The following is a 23879-nucleotide window of genomic DNA, read 5'->3' as shown; positions in this document are numbered from 1 at the left end:
TTACAGACGTATAAATAATGACTCATCTGCTCTATTTGATTCTCATCATCCTTAACATTTCTGATTAAAACTTCCTAAATCTTATCTTTGGTTTTCTAAAATCTAATTTTGAAATGGCTAGGATCCCAGATTTTGTTTCTACAGTTGCTCCTCTGAAGGAGTCTTGGGACATAGTTTTCAAAGTTATACGTTTTTATAAATTTCATATTTGTTGTCTTGATTTCTCTCTCCTTGTTTTGCCTATGAAATTGCTGTGTTATTGGGGATTTTAGTTTTAATCTTTTTTCCTCGTCAAATTTATTTGGATATTTTTGTGATAGAATGTAGAGGAGTCATTTGACCGGTTTCGTTGTTTTTCATCTTCAAATTGCTATGTTAATGTGTGTGCATGTGAATGTTGCTTAAGAAATCAGATAAAGATTATTCATAACAGATTTGGTTTAGTGTTTTCTGGTTCAACAAAATCAGATAGAATTCCTTGTCTTCTAGTAGATGCATGCTTCTGTGATCCCCTAATCAGATGCAAACGTCTCTTCTACAAAATTTGTGTACCACGGCCCACATGTAAAGAGATCGATACATTTCACCTCTGCCCGTCTTGAAGTAATTGTCCGTTGTGATTTTTTTGAGCTCTCAATTTTATTTTATAATATTTGAAGGTCTTAGATATATGCATTGAGAATAAAATGCAAGTCTAGTAGCTGGTCTACACCTTTAATTTGCTTTTATATTTATGTGTCTATCTCCGAGCTCTCACACTGATGTGTGAAAGTCTCTTTTCAAACAAATATTTCTTTCTAATTGTATCCGTGTGATAGTCTCAGCCCAAATATCAACTTCAGTACATAGGTGAGACAAGTATTTAGACGTGTATATAATCAATTTAATAACATAGATTAAAAGCATTCCAGTTCAATATTTCATGTTCCAGTAAAAGTATTCATCAAATATCAGAATATACTCCAACAGCTATTACATATGAAGTAAGAAATATTATTCACATTTCCTCCTTATTAATATGGAAAATTAAATTCAAGTATAACGTAGGCATAAGGCCACACCCCATCCTATACCTCGATGGCATGCAGAAGTTTGCATCAGCGATTAATTTTGAGCAGCAGACCAAGAATTTGACTCAACCCAGTTGTATGCAATAGGGCTCAAAAAAGCATCAGGAATACCGAAAGAATTAACCAAGGCAAGTGCATGTGGTCGAAGTTCAGCACAGAGTTTTGGAACTTCTTTCCTCACTGCAGAAGCTTTCCTAGTTGACAAGTATCCATATCGGAGAAAGGCAGCATCTTCGTCCACACAAATCAAGGCGTATAACGATCTTAACAGACCTAAGACATTCTACAGAGGAGACAATCGCAAAGAGATTGATAAATAAACTTGTTTTACTTCTTTATCCTGGAAATAATGTAATAAACACACACAAAGAAGAAGGAATAATATTCAATAAGCAATAATATGATTTACCTTTGATGAACCAGCTGGTAAATTTGACTCAGCCTCCATAAACGTTTTCAGTATAGCTCGTTTGGAGAAAGCTCTGCCCAAGTCCTCAGCGAGCTGATAACTCTGGTAAAGAGAGTAGTTTCATTTTCAAACTGTAAGGCTGATAATTAATTATGAAGGAATAATTAACAAAACATGGTATAGTCCTCACTAGAATGAAAGAAGACTCTTTGCTATTTCCATGAGATTGATGTTCTGAAACCTCTGCAGCAAAACGCATCAATAGATCTCGCTCTCTTAGGTGGAATAGATCAATCTGTGTAAATGAGAGGTAAGAAACAATTGGAAGCTTCAACCAGATCATTACAAAAATCAACAGGTATAGTCAGTCAAATGATTACCTGAAATTCACTGCTATTGATGATAGAACTTGTTAACTGAGATGGGACGATAGGACAAGATTTGTTCATGTGTTCTAATCCCAGACCTTTGAATGGCTTGTTTTTTGTCTGACATGCTATGTATTCTGCAAGGAGTGCCTTGCTTATCTGAGATGAAATGTAGAACCCATAAATTCAATCCATCGATATTGAACAAAGAAGAACGGAATGATGTTTAAATTTAATGTGAATCATTTCATGCTACTTCAAAAATCATAAACTAAAAGTCTATTGAGTATTGACAAGGTTAACCCATATCAGAAATGGGAAATTGTCAGCTATAAAGAATTGTGATTAAAGATACAATTAAAATGATCTAAAACAAATTCTTTTCAAATAATACACTGGGTTTGATTACATATCTCTATTATAAGGCATAAAAACACAAAGCATAGCCTTACCAATTTGTTTCAGCTGAAATCTCAATTAATAAACATCAAGAGTGATAAGGATCAAAGTTCAATGTTCTAACCACTTGAACAAAAAGGCTCAAATGTTATGATTAGAAACCAATCAACCAAAAAGTTTACACTGTTAAACGAAGCCCCAAAGTAGATCTATCTCCAACAAATTCAAACTAAGTTGCAATCATTGAAGCTAATAATCTCAAAGTTGAATCCCATATGATTATTTCTCTATTTTCTCCACAACCAAAAAGTCAATGCACCTAATCCAACAAAAGCAGCACGGATTCAAGTATTGCTTTGCAATATACACGTCACATGTTTGCTTGGTTTGAATTTAACAGAACACCGGTTTGGATTTGAAAGGGGGATTTCATATTCATACAGTACAATGTTTAAAAACAGATCTAGAGCTTAGGCCTCCTATACAGAATATTTTCTCTACTCCAAGACAAACAAACATGTCACACACAACTCCTGCTGCATCAGAACCTGATCACACATTGTTAAGTTTCATATTTAACAGAGTACTGTTTCTCACCTGCTGCATCAGAACATTGTTGTCCCCCTCAAATGTTGAATGCACGTCATATTCACCCTTGAATTGACCAATACGATTTTCAGTTTTGACGCCTTGTCCCCCACAGGCTTCACGACATTCCTAATTAATGCATTAGTAGAACCTTAATGAGGCCAATAGCTCACATATTACAATATATCACACCCAAGTATAATAGCCATTTGTATTACCTGAAGAGTACGCATATTATTCCATGTAAAAGTAGCCTTGTATGCACTAGAAACTATGTGAACTGTTTTGTTTGACTCGGGAGTCCTATTCACATACATCATTTTGAGCTCAATTGAAGCAAAACTCATTGCATATCTGTATAAAACATAAGGAGATGGACATAAATAGACCCGTTATTATTTCGGCTGAAGGTTCCTAAATGAATCAAGTTATTTTGAGCTATAAGAAAATAGAAATTAAAATGCTAATGCCTGTATTAGAGGACTTACACTTTCGCAAGTAAAGGTAATAGACGATGTTGATGGCTTGGGTAATCAAGCAGTAAAACTTCAGGCCCATTTGGTTTAATAGAAAAGGCCCGCCTTGTCAATGCATATCTTATAGCAATGGCTAAGCTTATCTAACAACAGAAAATGAAAAGCATGATAATGTAAGATTGTGAGTTTGTAAAATACCAACAAAAAACAAAACAGTCAATCACAATAATATCCACAAATAAAGATGGAATCATTACCTTGGAGATGTAAACAGAACTAACGGCAATAGTTACACGACCGGAGGTCAAAGGGGCTAAGAATGCTGCAAACCTCTAGAGCAAGAAAGGCATACAACAAAATATATATGAGAAAACTTTCAAATTGGAACAAGTAAGAGCACAAGGAGATCAAAGAGAATGCCACCTCTCAGAAAAAGCAATCACCTGATCTGTATTTTTTATCGCACTCAAATATTCGCCACTTGGTGAAACATCAGCCACCGAATTCAACAAATTCTCTCTGGGTATTCTCACATTGTCAAACCTGAATTCAGATGTCCAGTCAGAACTTGGGTTTACTCCTTTAAATAAAATGCATTTATCAGGTGCAATCTTGCTTGAAAAAATGTATATATTACCAGATACGGCCATTATCAACTCCATTTAGACCAATTTTGTGACCGCAATCAGCTATTCGGATGTTTGGGCATACGTTTCCAGCTGAATCCCTGATTTGGGCAATAAAAGCATGCACCCCTTGATTGCTTCCATTTATATTGAGCTGTGAAAAGACTATAGTATGTGTGGAATGCTGAAAAAGAAAAGTAAGTGAATACAGTGTTTTTATGGATGAAGACAGAGCAGGGAGAAAATGTAAGCACCGAAATAATCTTACAACTTTTAAATGGAAATGATAATAAAAGAGTCCTTACATTTGCTGCACCACCAATCCAATACTTCTGAGCCGACTCGCACGGAGTATTGATGACAAATTCTCCAGTATTTGAATCATAAGTAGTGACTGTTTCGATTCCTCGGACCTGTGAAAATTAGTCTGGAAGGATATTAAAAGGGACAAGGTAAAAGCATAATAAATACATGTGGACCTAATAATCACATCCAATTGAGCAACCTTCACATACATTACTCCCATGGCCCAACTCAGACATAGCAAAACAACCCTTCATCTCATTGTTTTCAGTAGCTCTCAACCACTTGTCATGGTGGCGCTTGGTTCCCAGAAACTTTACAGCCCCGCCCCTAAAATCCATTATTCATAAGAAAAACAATAGTGAGTCATTTGTCAAATAAACTTGTTTGAGGGGTATAAACAAATAATCTAAGGTCAACAAATCCATCATTCTTTTCTTGTTATCCACAACCACCTCAATATAAAAAATGAAGAAAAGGAAATTTGTCTAACAAAAAACAACTCACTTAACAAGCCCAATTATCTGTCAATGTTAAAAATCATTCATAACACTTCACTTAAAGGGTTTATGTGATTGGTACAGTCATTCTTTAACCAAGTGAGCTAGAAGAGTTCCATCATAAATTCAGTAGGCACAGGCAGCTTAGGTGGATTTATAACATAAGCTTTTAAAGATGATGATTGGTTCATAACAACAAAGTTAACAGCTGCATGCTTTTAATATGGATCTTTTAAAAAGATATAAAGGTGGACCTTCAAGTTAACTTGGGTATAATAGGTTAATCCAATTTTTTGTTGATATATTATGAAAACTTAATATTATTGTACTCCGGTAACAACACAAATGAAACCTCATGTAGCATGTGGACCAAAATCATATTAAAGACCAGACCTATATACCTAACAAAAGAAAAGAAAAAAAGCATAATATGAAAAGATGACTTATGTACAAATAAACTAGACAACTTTGGTCGTCAATTTTCTAAGTGGTTAAAATGCTTTTGAAATAGTGATTAATTACGTTCAGTATATGAGTATATGATTAATGGATATATATCTTCAATCATCCACATAATAACCGTTAATTTGGATTTGGTCAATCACAATTTTACCTTAATACTGTGGATAAGTGGTTTAATGAAGTTAGGCTGATACATGAAAATGAGAGAGAGAGAGAGAGAGAGAGAGAGAGAGGATGTACGGTACCACAAGAAGATATGAACGCCGATCTTAACAGCGAGAGAATGATCGTACATTCCAATAACCTCATGAAGCGCCAACTTCCTCAACTCATCTTGTGGTCCCTCACCGGTGAGCCACCCACGAAACACACCGCGATCCAACAGATACGCAATTCGCTTCATCGTCATCTCGCGTTGTTGCTCCATCGACTGATTATAATCGGGAGACACGAACACCCGTCCGTCCACTTCCCGCTGGTTGAATAGTCTGCTCTGTATCATCAGTCCGAACAGCCAATCACGTTCCTCTATATTGTGGCCGTCCAATAGCCTCCGCATCTCCGTTACATCGAATGTTACCGGGTTTGATTCCGATAATTCCGGGGGAGAGTAGCTCAGGCAACCGTTTTGCTGTAGGATTGATGTTGCTGTTGGCGGATCAAGGCGGAGGTGATTGGAGAGGATCTCGGTTCGCCGGGAGATACGGTCGGTGTCCATATTGAATATTGAGATACGGTGGTGAAGTGTGTGAAAAGATGAAGATTATTTATTTCGGTAGAAAGATGAAGATATTAGTATATACTATAGCGTGCGTGTTTGGGAACTTGGAAGACAAGATTAATGTGCAATAAATGAAATTCAAACTGTGATGATTCGATAATTGGAAGTCCACGCATTCTAGGACATTTGTTTTTGTCCAATCATATCGAATAGATTAAAAAATGTTAATTTTAAGTTTAACTGTATAATTAAAATATTGAATCTAGATTTAAATTGTTTTGAAAATATCATCCATCAAACACATTTTGACACCTTCTTCTTTTTCCACGAACTTATTATTGAATTTTCTACTAAGTACCACCTAACTTTTACTTTTGAATTTTTCTAAATATTTGAAATTAATAAAATTGAAGATTGAAAAATATGTTGCAAACTAGTCATCTGAGACTTGTGTAAAAGTTGGGATGTTGTGAATATGAAATTGAAGAACCAAATGTGTAGCATCAAATCGTCTTTTCAAAAAACCATTATCGATGTTGAGCATGAGTATAATTCAAAAAACCACCTTCAACAACGTATTTTGCAATCCACCTACAGGCTCTTGGGATATGCGCATGAACCGTTCCACTATTGCCTCACGTACATATGTTAGGAAAATGCTCGTAAATCCAACACTTCACCAAAAATAAAAAACAATTTAGTAAATTAAAAATACAAGTTAATAAATAAATAACACAACTTAATATGAATCATATACATGTAATAGGATCATGTAACCTTCTAACTGTCTAGTGTCGTGAACAACTTCATCTCCCAGGTTGTCATATAGCACAATCAATGCAGCGGTACCCCATGCATAGTCCCGACAACGATCTAAATCAATTAACAAACTAATGTATTTCGCCTTCTCACGAGTGTGTGTCTTGTCGGTGAAAATATTGTTGTCAACTAAATGCAAGAGATACGTTTTAGCAGCACACTCATACATATTAGTTTGAATGAGACATTTATATAAATCACGCAACCACTGTAGTCTATATTGCACACATTTGTTATAATTTATCTCATAAACTGTATCATCCCAGGTTACTCCCAACAATCATGTGCAACTCTTGCAACATTATTAGTTTTCATATTTATTGGTGCGTCAAAAAAACTATCACGGGGTGGAATGTGAAGAAGAGTCGTGATGTCATCTCGTGTGATCGCCATATCTCCAAATGGCATATGAAACGAATTGATCTCTCTATGTCACTTTTCTACAAATACATATATTAGACCAGCATCATCTATCGTTAAATAAACTAAAGACAAATGTACCAGCCCAAATTCTTCAATCCAACGTTGTGCAACATCTGGTATAGGTACTTCAGCAAATTTCTTCAGCTTCAAGCCATACGTGGTCACCTTCAACGGGCGACGTTCCTATGAGTAATTAAAAAATATAACTATAAAATCATTTTCTAAATTTCATTGAAAAAATGTACTACAAATAATAATATATTTATTCTTAATTAAAAAATTAATTAGTTAAAATATACCTCTCATTCTTATATCCGACGAGCCACACGGTGTTCATGTGTCAACACTGGTCACCAATGGTCCTCTGAGGAGTTTGGGTTGTTGAACATCCTCCTGAACATATTGCTCCTCAAATTCCTCGTAATCCATTTGTTCATGCTCATGAACATCCTCGCCAAGGTCATGAGACCTAGAACCACGTCTACAACGATGCTGACGAGGTGGACGATTTGCTTCATTCATTTGTCTATATGATGTTGTAGGTGGAACTCTATCATCGTCCCTACCACCTTTATCGCCCCCAATGCCTTTGGCAAAAGTACGAATAATTTCCCTGAACACATCTGGTTCTAGGCACTGCAAAATGAAGTTAACATAATTATTATATCAATAATTAAAAAAACAAGTGGAAAATTACAAAAAAAAAATTGAAAAATTCAAAACCTTCGAAAAATTATAGAAATTTATCACTTCGAAAGTTTCAAATATTCTCGAAATTTTTCATTTCGAAATTTTTGAAATTCTAAAAAAAAATTATTTCGAAAGTTTGAAATATTCGAGAATGACTTACTTTTTGGTATTTGAGAATTGGAAAGATTTGAAAGTTTGGAGGATTTATTTAAATGTTCGAAAGTGGAAGTGAAAAAATGAGAGGTAAATTTTTTTTGAGGTATTTCTAAATAGTTAAAAATGCAAAATTGTATTTTCATATAGGTTGGGGGAGTGACATGTTTAGATGAGGGTATGTGGTAGAATTCTCTTCTTTATCACATGGTACTTTCGTGTTAGTTTTTTTTTGCTGGTTCCCAGTTGGTTGTTTTGTACTCTCTTTCTCTCTTTCTATTTAGAGAAAAAATTGTTTTTCTTGATAGTTTTCTCGAATAACTCTTAAAATTGCTATTTGAAATTGTAGCCGTTAGACTTTTTATTTTTAAAATTTGAAAATAAATAAATAACATCATAAAATTAAATGATCGGCCAATATAGTTCTTCAATTAATTTTTTTTATTGATGGTTGATATAGATATTAATTGCTTATATGGTGAACTCATTTGTTAGTCAAGTTATTGTCACGAAAAATATAGGTTATTTTGTCCGATTTTAAAAATAAAATTGAAATTCATTAAAAAAAACTCAAACTCTGTCATCATTGCAATTGTAACAAGTTCATCTATATAATTCATTATTGTTCTTATTCCATGCTTTTTATATTTTCTTTTTTCCAATAATCTTCATTTATATAATCAATTATTCTTTCTCTTTCATGGTGTTCAAATCGTATAAAATAGAAGAATAAAAAAAAACCACCTATTCTTCTTCCTTCACAAGTGAAAGCTTAAATTCAGTGATTCTCAAATGTCATTGTGAAAAAAACATTGTTATTAGAGTTGCTATAACTAAAAATAATTTTGGAAGATAATTTTGCTATGCTCTTATTCCAAGTTCTCAATTTTTTTCCGGATGATATATATAATTGCAACTTTTTTATATGGATTGATGAGGTTAAGGACCTATGTTTGCTTAATGGGGAAATAGACTAGAATGTGTGAAAGACAAACTCTTCGAAAAGGTTAACAATTTGATTAAAAAAAATCCCTAACTAATGACAATGGAACTAATGATGTTTGAAAAGTAATAATGATTAAACAAACTAGTCTTATTATCTAAGGATCATAAAAGTGACAAGATGTAGAGGACAAATTTGATTCACAAAATTGAGTAACTAGATAATGAAGTCAAAATATTGAAACATATTTTGGCAATAATGTTTGTATTTTGTATTTTGAAGTATTTTTATAGGAGACATTAGTTTGAATGTGTTTATGTAACATTGTTGTTGGAAAATATAAAGTATTCAATTTAATATATGAAATTTATACGTTACAAACAAATTACAAATAAGTGTCGATTAACAAGTAATATGTGTAGTCCTTAAGTCTTTCGATATAGCTAGGTTAACTCTAGTATCGGGTTTGAACCCAATACCACAATCTCTGAGTTAGTTATGATAAAATTTATCATATATTCTAAGACAAAAAAAAACAATAAATGTCAATCAATTCATCCAAATATATCATAGCAAAATCAATATACACAGATCAACATTTAAAATTATTCACTTACTAGCAGTTTGGTCAATATAGTTATATTAAAAAATTGCAATACATTACTTGAGTTATCATTCAATTTTTCTAGTTTATGATGCATCTATTTGAACAAATACCTCTTTAGATTTGCCTCAACTTCAAAGAAAAATTGAATAAATCAATGAACAAAATATAATGATAGAACAAGAACAACATATCAAATAATCTCTTTCTTAATAAGCAAAACAATATCCAAAATTGACAAATATCTATATTATAAATATTTACGACATAATTTTTGAATTTTTTTTATATACATGACAAATTACACTGGTACCATAACAATTATTGAAAAATGTATTAAATCTACCCGGTTCAAACTTAAATAGATTAAATCAACGTAAAATTTTAAAAACAAAAATAACATAATTTTCTATTACAATTGTAACCTTATAGTCAATTTTTTATTTTTTTCTGTGTTAATTACTCAAATAAATAAACAAGTAACTTATTGCATTTTAAACCATGCAATAAATTCTGAATTGCCTACTCCATTTTTAAAATTTTACCACATACCACCCAATTATACCTCTATCTCCTTATTTTTAATAAAAAAAAATAAAATTTACCCTTTTTTAAAAATATTCAAATTTTATTTTTCAGTACAAATTTTTTTATTTAAATCATATTTTGAGAAAATTATTGATTTGTGAAAATCATATCAATTATGAATATTTTATACGGCGTTTTGTATCAAGTTTAGGAATTATTATTGGAAATACATGGACAAGGAATAAGTATATGCATGTTTGTTATAAGTTTGGGACAAAAACATTATTTATCATAAAGGTTTGTAGAAATAAAATAAATTTCAATAACTTTTTATATTACCGTGAATTTTTTTTCACACCATCACAAAATTATTCCCAAGTGAAAAGGTGAAAAAGTGGATTCTAATTCATTTAATTTAAATTTTCAAAAAAATTTATAACTACTAATTTTTTAGAAATCTTCAACACGTTTTTTTTTGTTTAACAAAAATCTTCAAAAACAATTGAATTTTTTGAAATCTTCCAAACATAAACATGGGATTCTAATCCCAAGCCCAATCAATCGACTTAGAGGCCCATCGCCGTTAAAAAAAAAAAAAAGTAAAACCCTGAAACAACAAAACTCAGCAGCTCCATCAATTTTTGTAGAACAGCTTCTAAACAAGTTGGAGTCTCAGTCAACTTGCAGGAAAACGCAGCCGGAGTTGTTAATCGGCCGTGAGAATTCCAGTTGTTTAATACAATAATTCGAAGATGAAGAAAAATAAGAGCAAGAATTCAAAATCAGGGGGTTTTGAATCCCTAGGTCTGAATCCCAACGTGTTCAGAGGAATCAGGCGTAAAGGTTACAAAGTCCCCACTCCAATTCAGAGGAAGACAATGCCCCTCATCCTCTCTGGTATCGATGTCGTTGCTATGGCTCGTACCGGTTCCGGTAAAACGGCTGCGTTTCTTGTTCCCATGCTTCACCGCCTTAATCAACATCTTCCTCAGGGTGGTGTTAGAGCCCTCATTTTATCTCCAACTAGGGATTTGGCTCTTCAAACTCTCAAGTTCACCCAAGAGCTTGGTCACTTCACAGGTTCTCTTTTCTTTCTCACTTTAAAAATATATTGACACGGTTATTGTTTTATATCACGTTTTTAAGTATATTTTGAAATTGATTATATGAAGTAGAAAATTAGTGAGTTATTATTGGATGCTTTTTTTATAATAAAAGATAAATTAAAATCAAACTGTTTTCATATCATAGCTGATATGAGAAGCTATCCTAAATATTATAGAAATAAGGTGAAAACAACTTTTTGACATGTCATAGGTTGTTTTTATTAGCTATCACAAAGACACGAGCAGTCTCAGTCTCACAAGTACTTATGCAAATATATAATCTCAAATAAGTCGTTGTAAACAGGCCTACATTACCTTGTTCCTTTATCTCATTGTCATGTATTATTTTTTATATCTGTTTTCTGTTTGCTTTTTGGTGAATCAGACCTTCGTATTAGTTTGTTAGTTGGAGGTGATAGTATGGAAAGCCAGTTTGAGGAGTTGGCTCAGAGTCCAGACATTATTATTGCCACTCCTGGTAGGCTCATGCACCATCTGTCTGAGGTCGATGACATGTCCTTGCGTAAGGTCGAGTATGTTGTTTTTGATGAGGCAGATTGTTTGTTTGGTATGGGTTTTGCTGAGCAGTTACATCAAATTCTTGCTCAGCTCGGTGACAACCGTCAGACCTTGCTTTTCAGTGCCACATTACCCAGTGCTCTTGCCGAATTTGCCAAGGCCGGTCTGCGAGACCCCCGCCTTGTTCGCCTTGATTTGGAAACTAAAATTAGTCCTGACTTGAAGCTTGCCTTTTTCACTTTGAGGCAGGAAGAGAAGTATGCTGCTTTGCTCTATTTAATCAGAGAGATTATTGGTTCTGATGAGCAGACTTTAATTTTTGTATCCACTAAACATCATGTCGAGTTTCTCAACTCGTTGTTTCGACAAGAGGGCATTGAACCTTCAGTATGTTATGGTGCCATGGATCAAGATGCTCGCAAAATCAATGTATCAAGGTTTAGGTCAAGAAAGACAATGTTGTTGATTGTCACTGACATTGCTGCTCGTGGCATTGACATTCCATTACTTGATAATGTTATCAATTGGGACTTTCCTTCCAAGCCTAAAATATTTGTTCATCGAGTTGGAAGGGTTGCAAGAGCTGGTCGTACTGGTACTGCTTATTCTTTCTTGACTTCGGAGGATATGGCTTACCTCTTAGACCTTCATTTGTTTCTCTCAAAACCAGTCAGAGCTGCTCCCACTGAAGAAGAGGTCTTGCAGGATATGGATGGGGTAAGGTCAAGAATTGACCAAGCAATGGCAAAAGGAGAAACGATTTATGGCCGTTTCCCTCAAAAACTCATTGACCTTGTTTCTGACAGAGTTAGGGAAGTTATTGATACTTCTGCGGAGCTGGAAGCGTTGCAGAGAGCCTGTAACAATGCATTCCGTTTATATTCAAAAACAAAACCCTTACCCGCAAAGGAGTCCATTAGAAGAGTAAAGGATTTGCCCCGTGAAGGTCTGCATCCGATTTTCAACAATGTGTTGGGAACGGGGGAGTTAACTGCACTTGCATTTTCGGAGCATTTGAAAAAGTTTAGGTGAGTGCAAATTCATAAACTGGAATTATTCCTACCATCCCTCTCTGGAAGATTTTATAAGTGCATAACTTTAATAATTTAATATCAGGCCAAAGCAAACCATTTTGGAAGCGGAAGGAGAAGCAGCTAAATCCAAGCGTATGGCGGTATGTTTCTACTTTCAATACATTGTCCATATTTTGTTTGATTATGGTCTAATTTAATAATTCTGTTTTTTATTGATGACAATGTTGTAGATGTTTCATGATATATCATATTGGACTTTGCACTGCTTGCCACGTAAACCTATTGAAATGTCTATTTTGATGTGCATGCCCACACTATTGTCTTTCCTCTTTACCTTTTGATTCAAAATGATGCTCAATGAATAAATGCAGGGGGCTTCTGGTCAATGGGCTGATGTGATGAAAAGGAAAAGAGCTATTCATGAGAATATTATAAACTTGGTTCATGAACACAATTCTAAAAGTACTATGGAAAAGGTAAATAGCTATTACAGTTACTCGGATTTGGACAAGTTGACCGCCCGTTTTTAATTAACCTGCTTTACCCTGCTTATTGATTGGAATCAATCTAGTTTTATTTTGACATGTTCTTTTCAGTGTATTCATTTCTTGAGGACAAACATATGTTTTCTTCTTGCAGGAGGACGATGAATCGCAATTTACTTTTTCTGCGGAGAAAGGGAGAAAAGGTTGTGTTTCATTTTTACTGTCATTAGATGTTCCTTTGATTATTGTACTTTTTGGTTTGTAAAGTGGGTTGTCCTCATTTTGGTGCTCTTTTATTTTATTTGTTTTAAATTGTATTTTATGCTATTTGTTAATCTCGAACTATTTCTAGTTCAACCTAAGGTCTAAGTATGTCGTTATGTGACTTCTTTGAACATCTACTTCGAGAATTTGTCATGTAGGCTTCAGCAAAAAGAAAAATAAGGGAAGGGGTAAAAGATTACTTACTGATGGTAACAGGTTATTTTTGCATATGGGTGCTATTTGCCACTAATCTCTTCAGTAGCTTGATATTAAGAATGCTTTCCTTTGTAGTGGTGGTCTCATTGAAAAGTTCATATGAAGCAACCTCTTGGATTTGTTGCTCCCTAGGGTGATCATGGCATTGTGCAGATAATCCATTATCTTTATCACCACTTTTTGACATAAGATCTTGGCAGGCTTCAATACTTTGTGGTGGAGGTGTCATAATCCAAGGATAGGATTGTAACTTCTTGAAGTATGCAATGGACATTTTAGAGGGAGCAAGTTTGATGAATGCTCACTTCTATAGATCGCAATGCTTAGGTTCTACCAAATCAATATGCAAAAGATCGACATGAAAAATAGGTTATCTCATTGTCACTCGCCCATTTATCTCCTCTGCTCCTGCAGAGCATGAGTCTCTGGCCTTCTCCCACAGTACATCAATCCATTTCCCATCTCCACTCTTTCTCTGTCATTCCTATTTAAACCCTTATTTCAACTACTCAATTGATTTGTTTTCAATTAGTTGGAGGAGATATAATCCCCTAGGACCCCTACAAAATGTCTATTTCTCCTAATGTTTACCTTTATAATTTTTGTTTCTCTAACCTGACTAGTTGGTTGCAGCTAGTTAGAGGAAATGCCGTGTGAAATTTACACTTCTAACCGGCACTGCTGCACACATATATTACTGGTCTACTATCAAGAAGATACATGTCAGAGTTTTTCTCCTTCTAATCTCACTAGTTAGAGATGTGGAAACTCATCATTTCTACTAAAGTAGTATTAAAATAGAGTAAATGGAGTGTAAGTTTAAAAAGGGGTGTACAGTGTTCTCATTCTAGCTCATATCTCAAGTTCCATGATTTAAGCATCTTGAGTCTGTCAAACAAAATGACGGGTAAATAGAGGGAGATATAAAGTGTAGGATTTATTGGGGTGGATGAGATGAGGTAATGTTTTAGGTGTAATTAAAGCACCTCTTTAACTCGTGGGAAACTTTTACCACATAGTTACAGGACTTGCTATGCATGTAATTCAGTCCAATTCCAAGGTAGAAAAGAGCCAACAATAAATCCAATTTAATGTTGTCAAGCTGGACGAGTGGACTCATAATACAAGCCATTGTTGAATAAATTGTAAGAGTCTTGCTTTGTGGTTGGGGATGTGTGGATAAGGCTTGTAGAAGCTCTAGTTTGGAGGGTATATCAAATGGATGACAGTCCAATAGTTAGAAGTAGACAAAGAGACTTAGGAAAAATATGAGTCTTAACCATTACGAAGAATCCAGATTCAAATTATCTAAAAATTAAACATGATTTCTGATGGGAAATTAAGGCGTTATTTAATTCATGTACTTGATTCCATCTAGCGAGAAAAGACTGGTATATGGGGCAGTCTTTGTCTTGGCATGAATGTTAGTGCTGCCTCTCTCTGGCTGTTGATTGAACTTACTTTTTTGTTTACCACACTTGACCTATATTGAAGTTTTAGGATAGACCACCAATACTCTATTTGGAATGAAATATAAGCAAAAATGGTAGCCGAACAATTGATGTATCTGGTTAAAAATTCAGGCCAAATACATCAACTTTTCAGTTACCAGTTTTGTTTATATTTCATTCCAGAATAGTTACTCATACTGGTTCCTATCGACCCCCTCCCTTCCTCCGATTATCTTTTTTTCTCTGTTAATCTGTTATATAGAGTTAAGTGGCATTCAAATACGTTGTTCTCGAAGGCAATGAACCTAGTGCTTCAACCTTATGACCTCAATATCACAGCAGTTAAGATTTGGGTTTGGGCATTGTGATAATTTGTAGCTTAAAATTGATCGAAAATTTCAGGCTTTTCTTTTACTTGTATATGCTTTTAGGATTTTGAGTGGAGAAGACTAGAAGAGGAAGGTAAAAGATTATTGTTTTCTGAGTCTGTTTATTTTTGTTTCTGTAGCACGTGGTTCTAAGAGAAAGCCACAAAGTTTCATGGATGAAGATAACTATATAAGTTCCATACCTAAAAATCAGGTAAGTCACTATTTGTGTTACTATTCTTTGTATTTATCTGGATTTACATAGACATATACCATATTTATGCTTTTGATACCAAAAAGTCAGCTAGCCGTTTAACTTTTATCTTGTTATCATTCTCAGCACATGGAGGCAGGCCTCTCTGTAAAAGGCAATGAAGGCTTTTCTTCAAATAGGTAAATATTTACTCTATCAATTACAAATCAATCCTTCTTATTTGATTGGGAGGGGGAGTTGGTGCTTGTTTGGCTTGACTTTTTCTTGCCTTCTCTTTTAGGCAGTGTACCATGTGTTAAATCCCTAGCACTCTCACCCGTGTACCATGTGATATAGCCATACAATATATTATAAAATCATTTGAATGACTGAGATATTATAATTAAAATCTCTTTAAAAATTTCATAAACATGATTTATTAAAGTTTTTATGTGCAAAATTCATTTCATGTCGTATCCAAAAAAAAAAATTCATTTCATGTCTTAGTGTAAGAGTTTTTCTAAACAATGTTCTATATTTTTCAAGTATCTCATTCATTTATAATGATTTATAATCAAATCAAAGATTTCATGAAGATACTTTTTCAAACAACTTTAATTTAAAATTGGCTTTAAAGTCAGAAAAAACAACAGTGGCCAAACAACTTTACCTTTACTGTATTTCTAAATCTCATATTCTTATCTTTAGCTTCAAAGTAGTTTTTACATTCCCAAAGAGTTGGGACAAATAGACCCTAAATCATTAGTTCAGAAGCCTATAAATAAATAAATAAAAAGTTCAGAACCAGAAAGTTGAAACACACAAACTTATGGCTGATTGTGTTTGTCCTTCGGTGTATAACGTGTTTGCTTGTATACTACATTGTGACATTCAACCTGGATGATTCAGTTTTACATACACCCTCAACTTTTCTATTTTTTTAGCTTTTTTGTATATTTGGTTTTAGTCCTAATGATATGTAATGTGTACAGATTGGAAGAAGCTGTCTTAGATCTAGTTGCAGATGATGGTGCTGGCATTAAGAAACAAAGATCTGTATTTCACTGGGATAAGGTAATATTAGACAGTTGTCGTTGAATTGTAAAAAAAATAAAAAAGGACAGTTTTTTTTAATCTTATACAAAATTTTCCATTTATCTCTTATAAACCTGTTTCTGTCAGAGGAGTAAAAAGTACATCAAGTTAAACAATGGTGACCGTGTTGCTGCAAATGGAAAGGTATAGTTTTCATAAGGCTCCATCTTTTGTGTTGGTACTCTGAAGATGATGTTATTTTATTTACCTACTTGTAGAATTTTGAACACGTGATTTTTATTTCTACTTGAGTACAGATAAAGACAGAGAGTGGTGCAAAAACAAAGGCCAACAAGACTGGCATATATAAAAAGTGGAAGGATCGCTCACACTCCAAGATATCTCTTAAAGGGACAAGTACCGATGGTGATGCTCAGGAATCAACAAGTTTCAAAGGTAATACTGAATACATTACTTCCTTTAATTCAGGGATGACAATGAGGCGGGGGTGGGTAGTGTTCTTCCGCATCCATCCCGTCTATATCCTTGTATATTTATGAAGTAGTGGATATCCATGGGTAATTAGGCTCTAGAAATTAGATTTATACTCAATAATTGGATTTACCTATCTGGTTTCTGCTAAAAGGCTTTTAAGTAACAAAAACAGAGGAATAGTTGTATTGTAGCTCGGTCACTGCTCTGAGCAACTATTCTAATCTATGTAGCATATGAAATCTGGGTACTTTTGCCGTGTCAGTGTAAAGTGTTGTATACTAAATTTCAAATCTCATTTTTATAATTGCCTCAACAAAATCGTGAATCTCATTTTTTTATTCAACAAAAACCTAAATCTCATTCTTTAAGTTGCCTCTTAGAATTTTGGGTTGGGCCTAAGTCCTGAGAATTTTACAAAATTGGTTTGTAAGGTAAGACTACAAAACTGAACATCCGTAGGTAAGGCTTACAAACACATTTTCAGGCCATATTTTATCCAACGTAGGACTCTTAACACCCCCCCCTCATATTCGAATCTGAACATCCAGAGTGTGACTCGAGTGACCTTATAACAAGTGGTTCAACAAATTTTGAATAGACTCTAATACCATCTTAAATTTTTAGAATGAGCCTAACACAACCCTACAAATCAGCTTGTAAAGTGAGGACTACATTTTCAGACCATATCTCATTTAATATGGAACTCTTAACACACACCTCACACCTAAGATTGAACATCTGTAGCATGAGGCAACTGATTTGATAATGGTGAGTGGTGACCTAATAACATGTGGTCCAACTAATCTTGGATATACTTTGATACTATCTTTAATTTAGGTTGTACTTAACTCGACCTTTGTAAGATCAGTTTATAAAGTGATGACTATCCATCACCTTTATCAACACATTTTTAAGCCATTTTACGTGGGACTCTTAACACTGTCATTTTTCTCCACAATTCAGGAAATAGTTTTGCATGTAATACCCGCCGGTTGGTAATGTCAAAGAATGATTGTAATGTTTTCTTTTGTTTGGTACTAAGTTTCTAATTTCTTGTGATTCAGGATCCTACCGAGGAGGTGCCAGGAATTTTAGAGGCGGCAAGAAACAGCATTCAATGCCCAATGCTCATGTGCGTTCTGAAATCAAAGATATGGATCAAATTCGGAAGGAGAGGCAGAAGAAAGCGAGCAAAATTTCTTATATGAAGAGCAAATCGCCAAAGGGTAAAAAACCTGGCAGAAAAGGAAATAAAAGAAAATCTAAGTAGATGTTTTTGGGCTTTAGAAATTATTTAGTCAAGGGAAGGAAAAAATGATTTCTGTCAAATTCTGGTACAACTGTAACTTCAAAAGAATGAGGGGCAAAGTAAGTACATGCTTGTTTATGAGGCAATCCACTGCATCAGTGCGCTTTCATGGCGAGGGGACATTGGAATGCGAAAAATACGGCATCACTGCCTAACCAAACACTGGATAAGTAAAGTGATAGGAAAACGTGAATTATTATGATTAATATTTGTCTTGATTGACCTACTAATTTTGTTTGTTGAAACTTCTAAGTAAAATAACACTACTTGTTGAGTTGTTGTACACATGGATTGCCCCGGTGCAGGACTTCATCCCCTAGTGAATTTTCGCCTTTACATTTTCTTTTCTAAATTTTGCTTTATTTATGTTTTCTTTTGTGATGAGTGGTTTTGGTGTATTCTGCTACAGTTTAGCTTGATTTTTTTAATGATAATTTTTAATTAACAGTTTAGTTTGATGACTGTAGCGTTAGAGTGCGTTTAAATGGCGATAATATATATCCTCTTTAAATTTTTCATGGAAAAATTATTTCTCTCAATAAATATTCACAGTTTGATATCTATTAAGAGAAAGATAAACTAAATTTTCATATCAATAGTTAAGAGAAATTTTAGATAGGGATCCACTTGTTTATTATTTGAAATGACTTCGGTTGAAAGATAAACTAAATGTTCATATCAATAGTTAAGAGAAAGATAAACTAAATTTTCATATCAATAGTTAATAGTTAAGAGAAATGTTGCAGTGTGGTATTATTTTATTTTGAAAGGTATTTATTATGAATGATCCATGGTAATTATTTGTATGTTTCTTGCTTAATACTGGCTATTTTGTTTTTGTAGCTAAACTTTTTCTTTTTATGCAATAAACAATTTTGAAGCATAAGACTAGTAACATGACAATCTCACTCATTTAAATATGCCGAGGGTATTTTTTGACGGAATTGCATTGATAAATAAACTTATATTGTACGCCTGTTGGATATGGCTTGTAAATGTGGTTCTAAACATGCCATACTCCGAATTCCGAATACACACACTATATATATATATATATATTAAGGGTAAGGATGATAGTTAAATTTAATTTTTTTAATTTCACATAAAAAAATAATTATTATTTTATTCTTAATTATTATGGCCATCTCTAATAATATTATGAAATTAATCCAAGAATAAATTTGGAACAATACTACTAAATGTAATTAATTGACTTTTTCTTATTATATTTGATATCAAAAAATAGATATATTTTTTGCTTATAATTCAAGTCAGATGGATAATTAGTTTGCTATGAGGATGTTTATAATTTGTTTTCATGTTTAGTGGCTTTTTGGCACCAAAGCAAGCCACCAAGTATTCGAAACATACAAGTATTAATTTTACAAGAAACCAATAATACACTCGTGCATTCTTTAGTTCGAAATATATTTTGGGAATGATTAGTTGAATATAATATAAATAGTTATGAAATGTTATTTTAAATAGTAGAGTGAATTAGATAATTATATACACATATTTTTTTGTTTAAGTGTCTTGTATAAATATTAAAATAAATTATAATATTGTATTGTTAACAATTTATAATTGATATAATCAAAATACTATATATAATGTTGAAACACATACAATTAAATTATTATGAAATAAAGGCAAATGTTAAAAAGTCAAACTTAAAAGAAAATTTGGTCAACAATACATAAATAATTGAAGTAACGATTGTTAATGAACTTATAAACTCATATTATAAGTGATTTCATATTTGTTTTAAAAACACATAAAATATTTTGATTAGTTGTTGCAAATTTAAAATAGATTTGATTTTTCGATAAAAAGTCAATGTGTAGAATCTAAAAATAAAATTTCAATCTCTTTGTTGTGAGATGTAAAAAAAAAAAAAAGTAAAATACATTAACCATATTTAACTAACCATGATCTATCTATTGTGTATTTAAATAGAGTAGGGTAAAAAAATATTATACTTTCAATTTGGTATCGCTCAGACTGAATAGTACATCTGAACAAAAATAATAAATTTAATTAATTAAATATAAAAAACAATTATCTCGTGTATGGTTTTTAATAATTATTGTATTATAATTATTTTCATTTTTATGTATTAGATATTAAAAAGCCTAACTTTAATTAATTATTTAACAAAAAATATTTATCTCGTATATAGTTTTAACACTAATATTTGTCATTTGTTTCGTGCCTTTTTATATTTATCAACGATAAATATTTGTCATGTATTATTTTATGCATTAATGGCAAATATTTGTTATATTTTTTTTCATAAATTGGTCAATGATAAATATATGTCATGTGTTTTCTTATGTATCAATGACAAATATTGATATCGTAATATTTTTAAATTTATCGATGATAAATATTTATCTCGTATTTTTATATTAGTGACAAATATTTTTTCCAATTTTTATTTATTTATCAATAAAAAATATTTATTATGTAAGTATTTTTAATATTTATCGATGATAAATATATACTCCATATTTTTTTATATTTCATTGGCAATAAATTTTTGTCCCCTTTTTTCCTGTGTTATTCTTATATATCAATGATAAATATTTGTCCTGAATTTTTTATATTTATCAGTGATAAATATATATCATGTATTTTTTTATGTATCAATAACATATATTTGTCCCATATTTCTTTAAATTTCTTCGCGAGAAATATTTGTCTAATGTTGTTTTAGTGTATCAATGGTAAATATTAGCTATGTGTTTTTTTACATTTATCTGTTATAAATATATATTTATCTCATATTTTTTATATTTATCAATGGTAAATGTTTATCATGTAATATTTTATTTAATTTATCAATAACAAATATGTATCACATATTTTTTGTTGTGTCAATAACAAATATTTGTTCCGATTTTATGTTTTTCCGTGATAAATATTTATCCCGTATTTCTTTTATATTTATCATTATTAAATATATTTCCCGTATTTATTTATATATCAATAAAATTTATCCAATATTTTTATATTTATCAATAATAAATATTTATTCGCTAATAGGTGATAAAAAAATAGATAGAAGGAGAGTTTATTATTCATAAGAGAATCATGTTCATGTCCAAAAAAAAATAGAGAATCTTGTTTTTCTTTTCTTTTACTAAAAAAGAGAATCATGTTGAAATGTGATAATTAGTATTGCACTTTAAGTCTTAGATGATTACTTAATAAAAATATCAGTGACATCTCAATTAATTCCTGCATAAACGAAGCTTTGAAAGATGAAAGTAAAATTGAGGGTGATACTTTGGGGATGAGGATTTAAGTCCACGCAAGGAATTTGAAATTTATGATTTTAGAATTATTGTAAATTACTATTTAAAATTTCTATTGAGACGTGTATATAGATTTACTATTGATTATCAATATTTTATATAAACAAACATTAGACAAATATTTTATACATGCAGGTATAACGAAATCCATTAAAAACCCAATTAACAAATATCTCTCTCTCTCTTTTTTTTTTTTTTTTAACAAACTAACTAATATCAAGTATAATGTTTATCTAACCCAACCAACAATAGTTTTTTTTTATCCGTAGATATCCATTTACTACCTAGTTTCTAGGAAAAAGTTGATTATTTGAGGAATGCTTTTTAATTTCTTAAAGTACATTATTATGCCTATTCCAAGTAACGCTAGTCTACTACCAAAATGATTTCCTAGCTTTACCTTACTTTAATTTACTACTAAAATTACTAACCACATAGTCTAGAATTTATTATATGGAAAGGTGAAAATAAATATTTCTTCACTTGATTAACTTCGTAGAATTTATTACTTTATCGCATAGTATATATATGATAGGCAACTTTTAGGACCACAATTCATAAAGAGGTATTTCCATATTAAACAAAAGTTTGAAAATAAATGTGAAAAGTTTGTAATATTTAAGAGAGACATCACATTTCCAAATTTCGTGAATTTGTGCGAATAGATAAGCTAATTGTAAGTGGAACAAAGAAAAAGATAAAATATTGAACAAATATAAACGAAACACGTGTGATGAAAATGCGATCATATAAATACGAAAAAAGGGTGTTTGGCGCATCGGAATCTATCTTTTCATTTTGTTCGCGCTTTGTGGTGGCGGCGAATGTTCTTGTAAAAGTGTGATTGACTTTGACTTCTTCCATTTCATCAACCTAACTCCTTGTCAAATCCACATTGGTTAGGTACGTTACTCTTCTTTTTTGTATTGCTTGTTTAAATATAATTGGAAAATTGAAAATCATTATTAATGATTATTTATTGAGATTCACATTAGATCTACAAAATTTCGACATCACCGTGATTTTTATTAAAAGATGTACTTTAGAATTTGAGAAAAAGTACATTACACCATAATTTCATTAAATTTGTCGTCATTCGATATATATAATTAGAGTGATTTTATAATATCGTCAATAAAATTTGAATTTTGTCGCAATATAGTCAAACCCTAATTACTGAATGAATATACCGACAAATTTCAAAATCTAAACATTTTCTCCTAAAATTATTGACGATACAATCAATTAATTGACATTATTCGATTTTTCGAAATGGTGTGTGCAGTTTAACTCGCCGAATATGGATCTATTCAAGGAAAAACAAGATGCGATGGAAGTGAATATGGTTGTTGATGTTTCTTCTCCAAAGGCTAATAATGAAAAAGTAGATCCAATAACTCCTGACAATATGATAAAGAGGGTAGATTCGGAATTTCAATCACCTCCGACATTAACAGTTGTGAGGAAACAACTTAGTGGGGTCCACATTGATTTTGACAACGCTAGTCCTCGAACACCTAAGGGTGTTATTTTTGACCCTTTTGCCCCTGGTCCTGAAGACATATTGGCACGTGCGCCCCACTCTCGTAAGTATCACGAAGAAATGAGGAACAATGCTGCACGCAAACTTCATTTTTGTTCCTCCCCTCTTTATGCTGATTCTGTTTCAAACCAAAAGCAATAGCTGCTACGTACTTTTGCAGTAGCTTAATTTGTTGTTTTGAATAATACAATAATTTTACAGGGATCAACTGCATCTAACCTATCTAATAAAGAGATGTAGCATTAGCTGTAACAACAACATTATATTTCTTTTACAATCAATTATTGTTTCTTTTCATTAAAAACAATCAATCACTCTTTAGTGTGAAATAAATAGTTTATTTGTTTATTCACTCTGCTTTAATTTTTTGCAACATGTTTTTAATATCATATATGTTAACCACTTATATTCAAGCAAATGCAATGAATGGATTTTAATAATGGGGAAGATCTCCCACAA

General features: G+C 32.2%; 3 protein-coding genes across 3 annotated transcripts; 2 read left to right on the top strand and 1 right to left on the bottom strand.

Moving 5' to 3' along the window:
- Positions 1 to 875: 875 nt before the first annotated feature.
- Positions 876 to 6040, bottom strand: LOC101493871 (acyl-coenzyme A oxidase 3, peroxisomal-like). The gene is made up of 13 exons (XM_004505470.4): positions 5447 to 6040; positions 4452 to 4569; positions 4242 to 4349; positions 3948 to 4120; positions 3754 to 3853; positions 3568 to 3642; positions 3323 to 3453; positions 3053 to 3188; positions 2844 to 2963; positions 1860 to 2006; positions 1670 to 1774; positions 1480 to 1581; positions 876 to 1353 (listed from the first exon to the last, which is right to left on the bottom strand). The coding sequence occupies exons 1-13, from the start codon at positions 5917 to 5919 to the stop codon at positions 1105 to 1107; spliced, it is 2037 nt and encodes a 678-aa protein (XP_004505527.1). The 5' UTR covers positions 5920 to 6040; the 3' UTR covers positions 876 to 1104.
- A 4677-nt stretch (positions 6041 to 10717) lies between these two features.
- Positions 10718 to 18668, top strand: LOC101493552 (putative DEAD-box ATP-dependent RNA helicase 29). The gene is made up of 11 exons (XM_004505469.4): positions 10718 to 11162; positions 11574 to 12735; positions 12824 to 12881; positions 13113 to 13217; positions 13381 to 13429; positions 15666 to 15739; positions 15866 to 15918; positions 16711 to 16792; positions 16901 to 16957; positions 17071 to 17209; positions 18313 to 18668. Exons 1-11 carry the CDS (start codon positions 10835 to 10837, stop codon positions 18516 to 18518), a joined length of 2313 nt encoding a protein of 770 aa, XP_004505526.1. The 5' UTR covers positions 10718 to 10834; the 3' UTR covers positions 18519 to 18668.
- Positions 18669 to 23055: 4387 nt separating this feature from the next.
- Positions 23056 to 23569, top strand: LOC113787084 (uncharacterized). The gene has a single exon (XM_027335565.2). The coding sequence runs from the start codon at positions 23178 to 23180 to the stop codon at positions 23559 to 23561; it is 384 nt and encodes a 127-aa protein (XP_027191366.1). The 5' UTR covers positions 23056 to 23177; the 3' UTR covers positions 23562 to 23569.
- Positions 23570 to 23879: the final 310 nt, after the last annotated feature.

Source organism: Cicer arietinum, chromosome 6 (assembly GCF_000331145.2).
Source record: "Cicer arietinum cultivar CDC Frontier isolate Library 1 chromosome 6, Cicar.CDCFrontier_v2.0, whole genome shotgun sequence".
Taxonomy (NCBI): Eukaryota; Viridiplantae; Streptophyta; class Magnoliopsida; order Fabales; family Fabaceae; genus Cicer; species Cicer arietinum.
The sequence above is the reverse complement of the archived record's forward strand: the minus strand, read 5'-3'. Positions and strand labels throughout refer to the sequence as shown.

Coding starts and splice junctions, on each gene's coding strand:
- LOC101493552 (XM_004505469.4), top strand. CDS start 10,835: ATGAAGAAAAATAAGAGCAAGAATTCAAAATCAGGGGGTTTTGAATCC. Junction 11,163..11,573: donor AGAGCTTGGTCACTTCACAG/GTTCTCTTTTCT, acceptor TTGGTGAATCAG/ACCTTCGTATTAGTTTGTTA. Junction 15,919..16,710: donor GAAGGCTTTTCTTCAAATAG/GTAAATATTTAC, acceptor TAATGTGTACAG/ATTGGAAGAAGCTGTCTTAG.
- LOC101493871 (XM_004505470.4), bottom strand. CDS start 5,919: ATGGACACCGACCGTATCTCCCGGCGAACCGAGATCCTCTCCAATCAC. Junction 3,854..3,947: donor GTTGATAATGGCCGTATCTG/GTAATATATACA, acceptor ATCTGAATTCAG/GTTTGACAATGTGAGAATAC. Junction 3,189..3,322: donor TTACCTTTACTTGCGAAAGT/GTAAGTCCTCTA, acceptor TGTTTTATACAG/ATATGCAATGAGTTTTGCTT.
- LOC113787084 (XM_027335565.2), top strand. CDS start 23,178: ATGGATCTATTCAAGGAAAAACAAGATGCGATGGAAGTGAATATGGTT.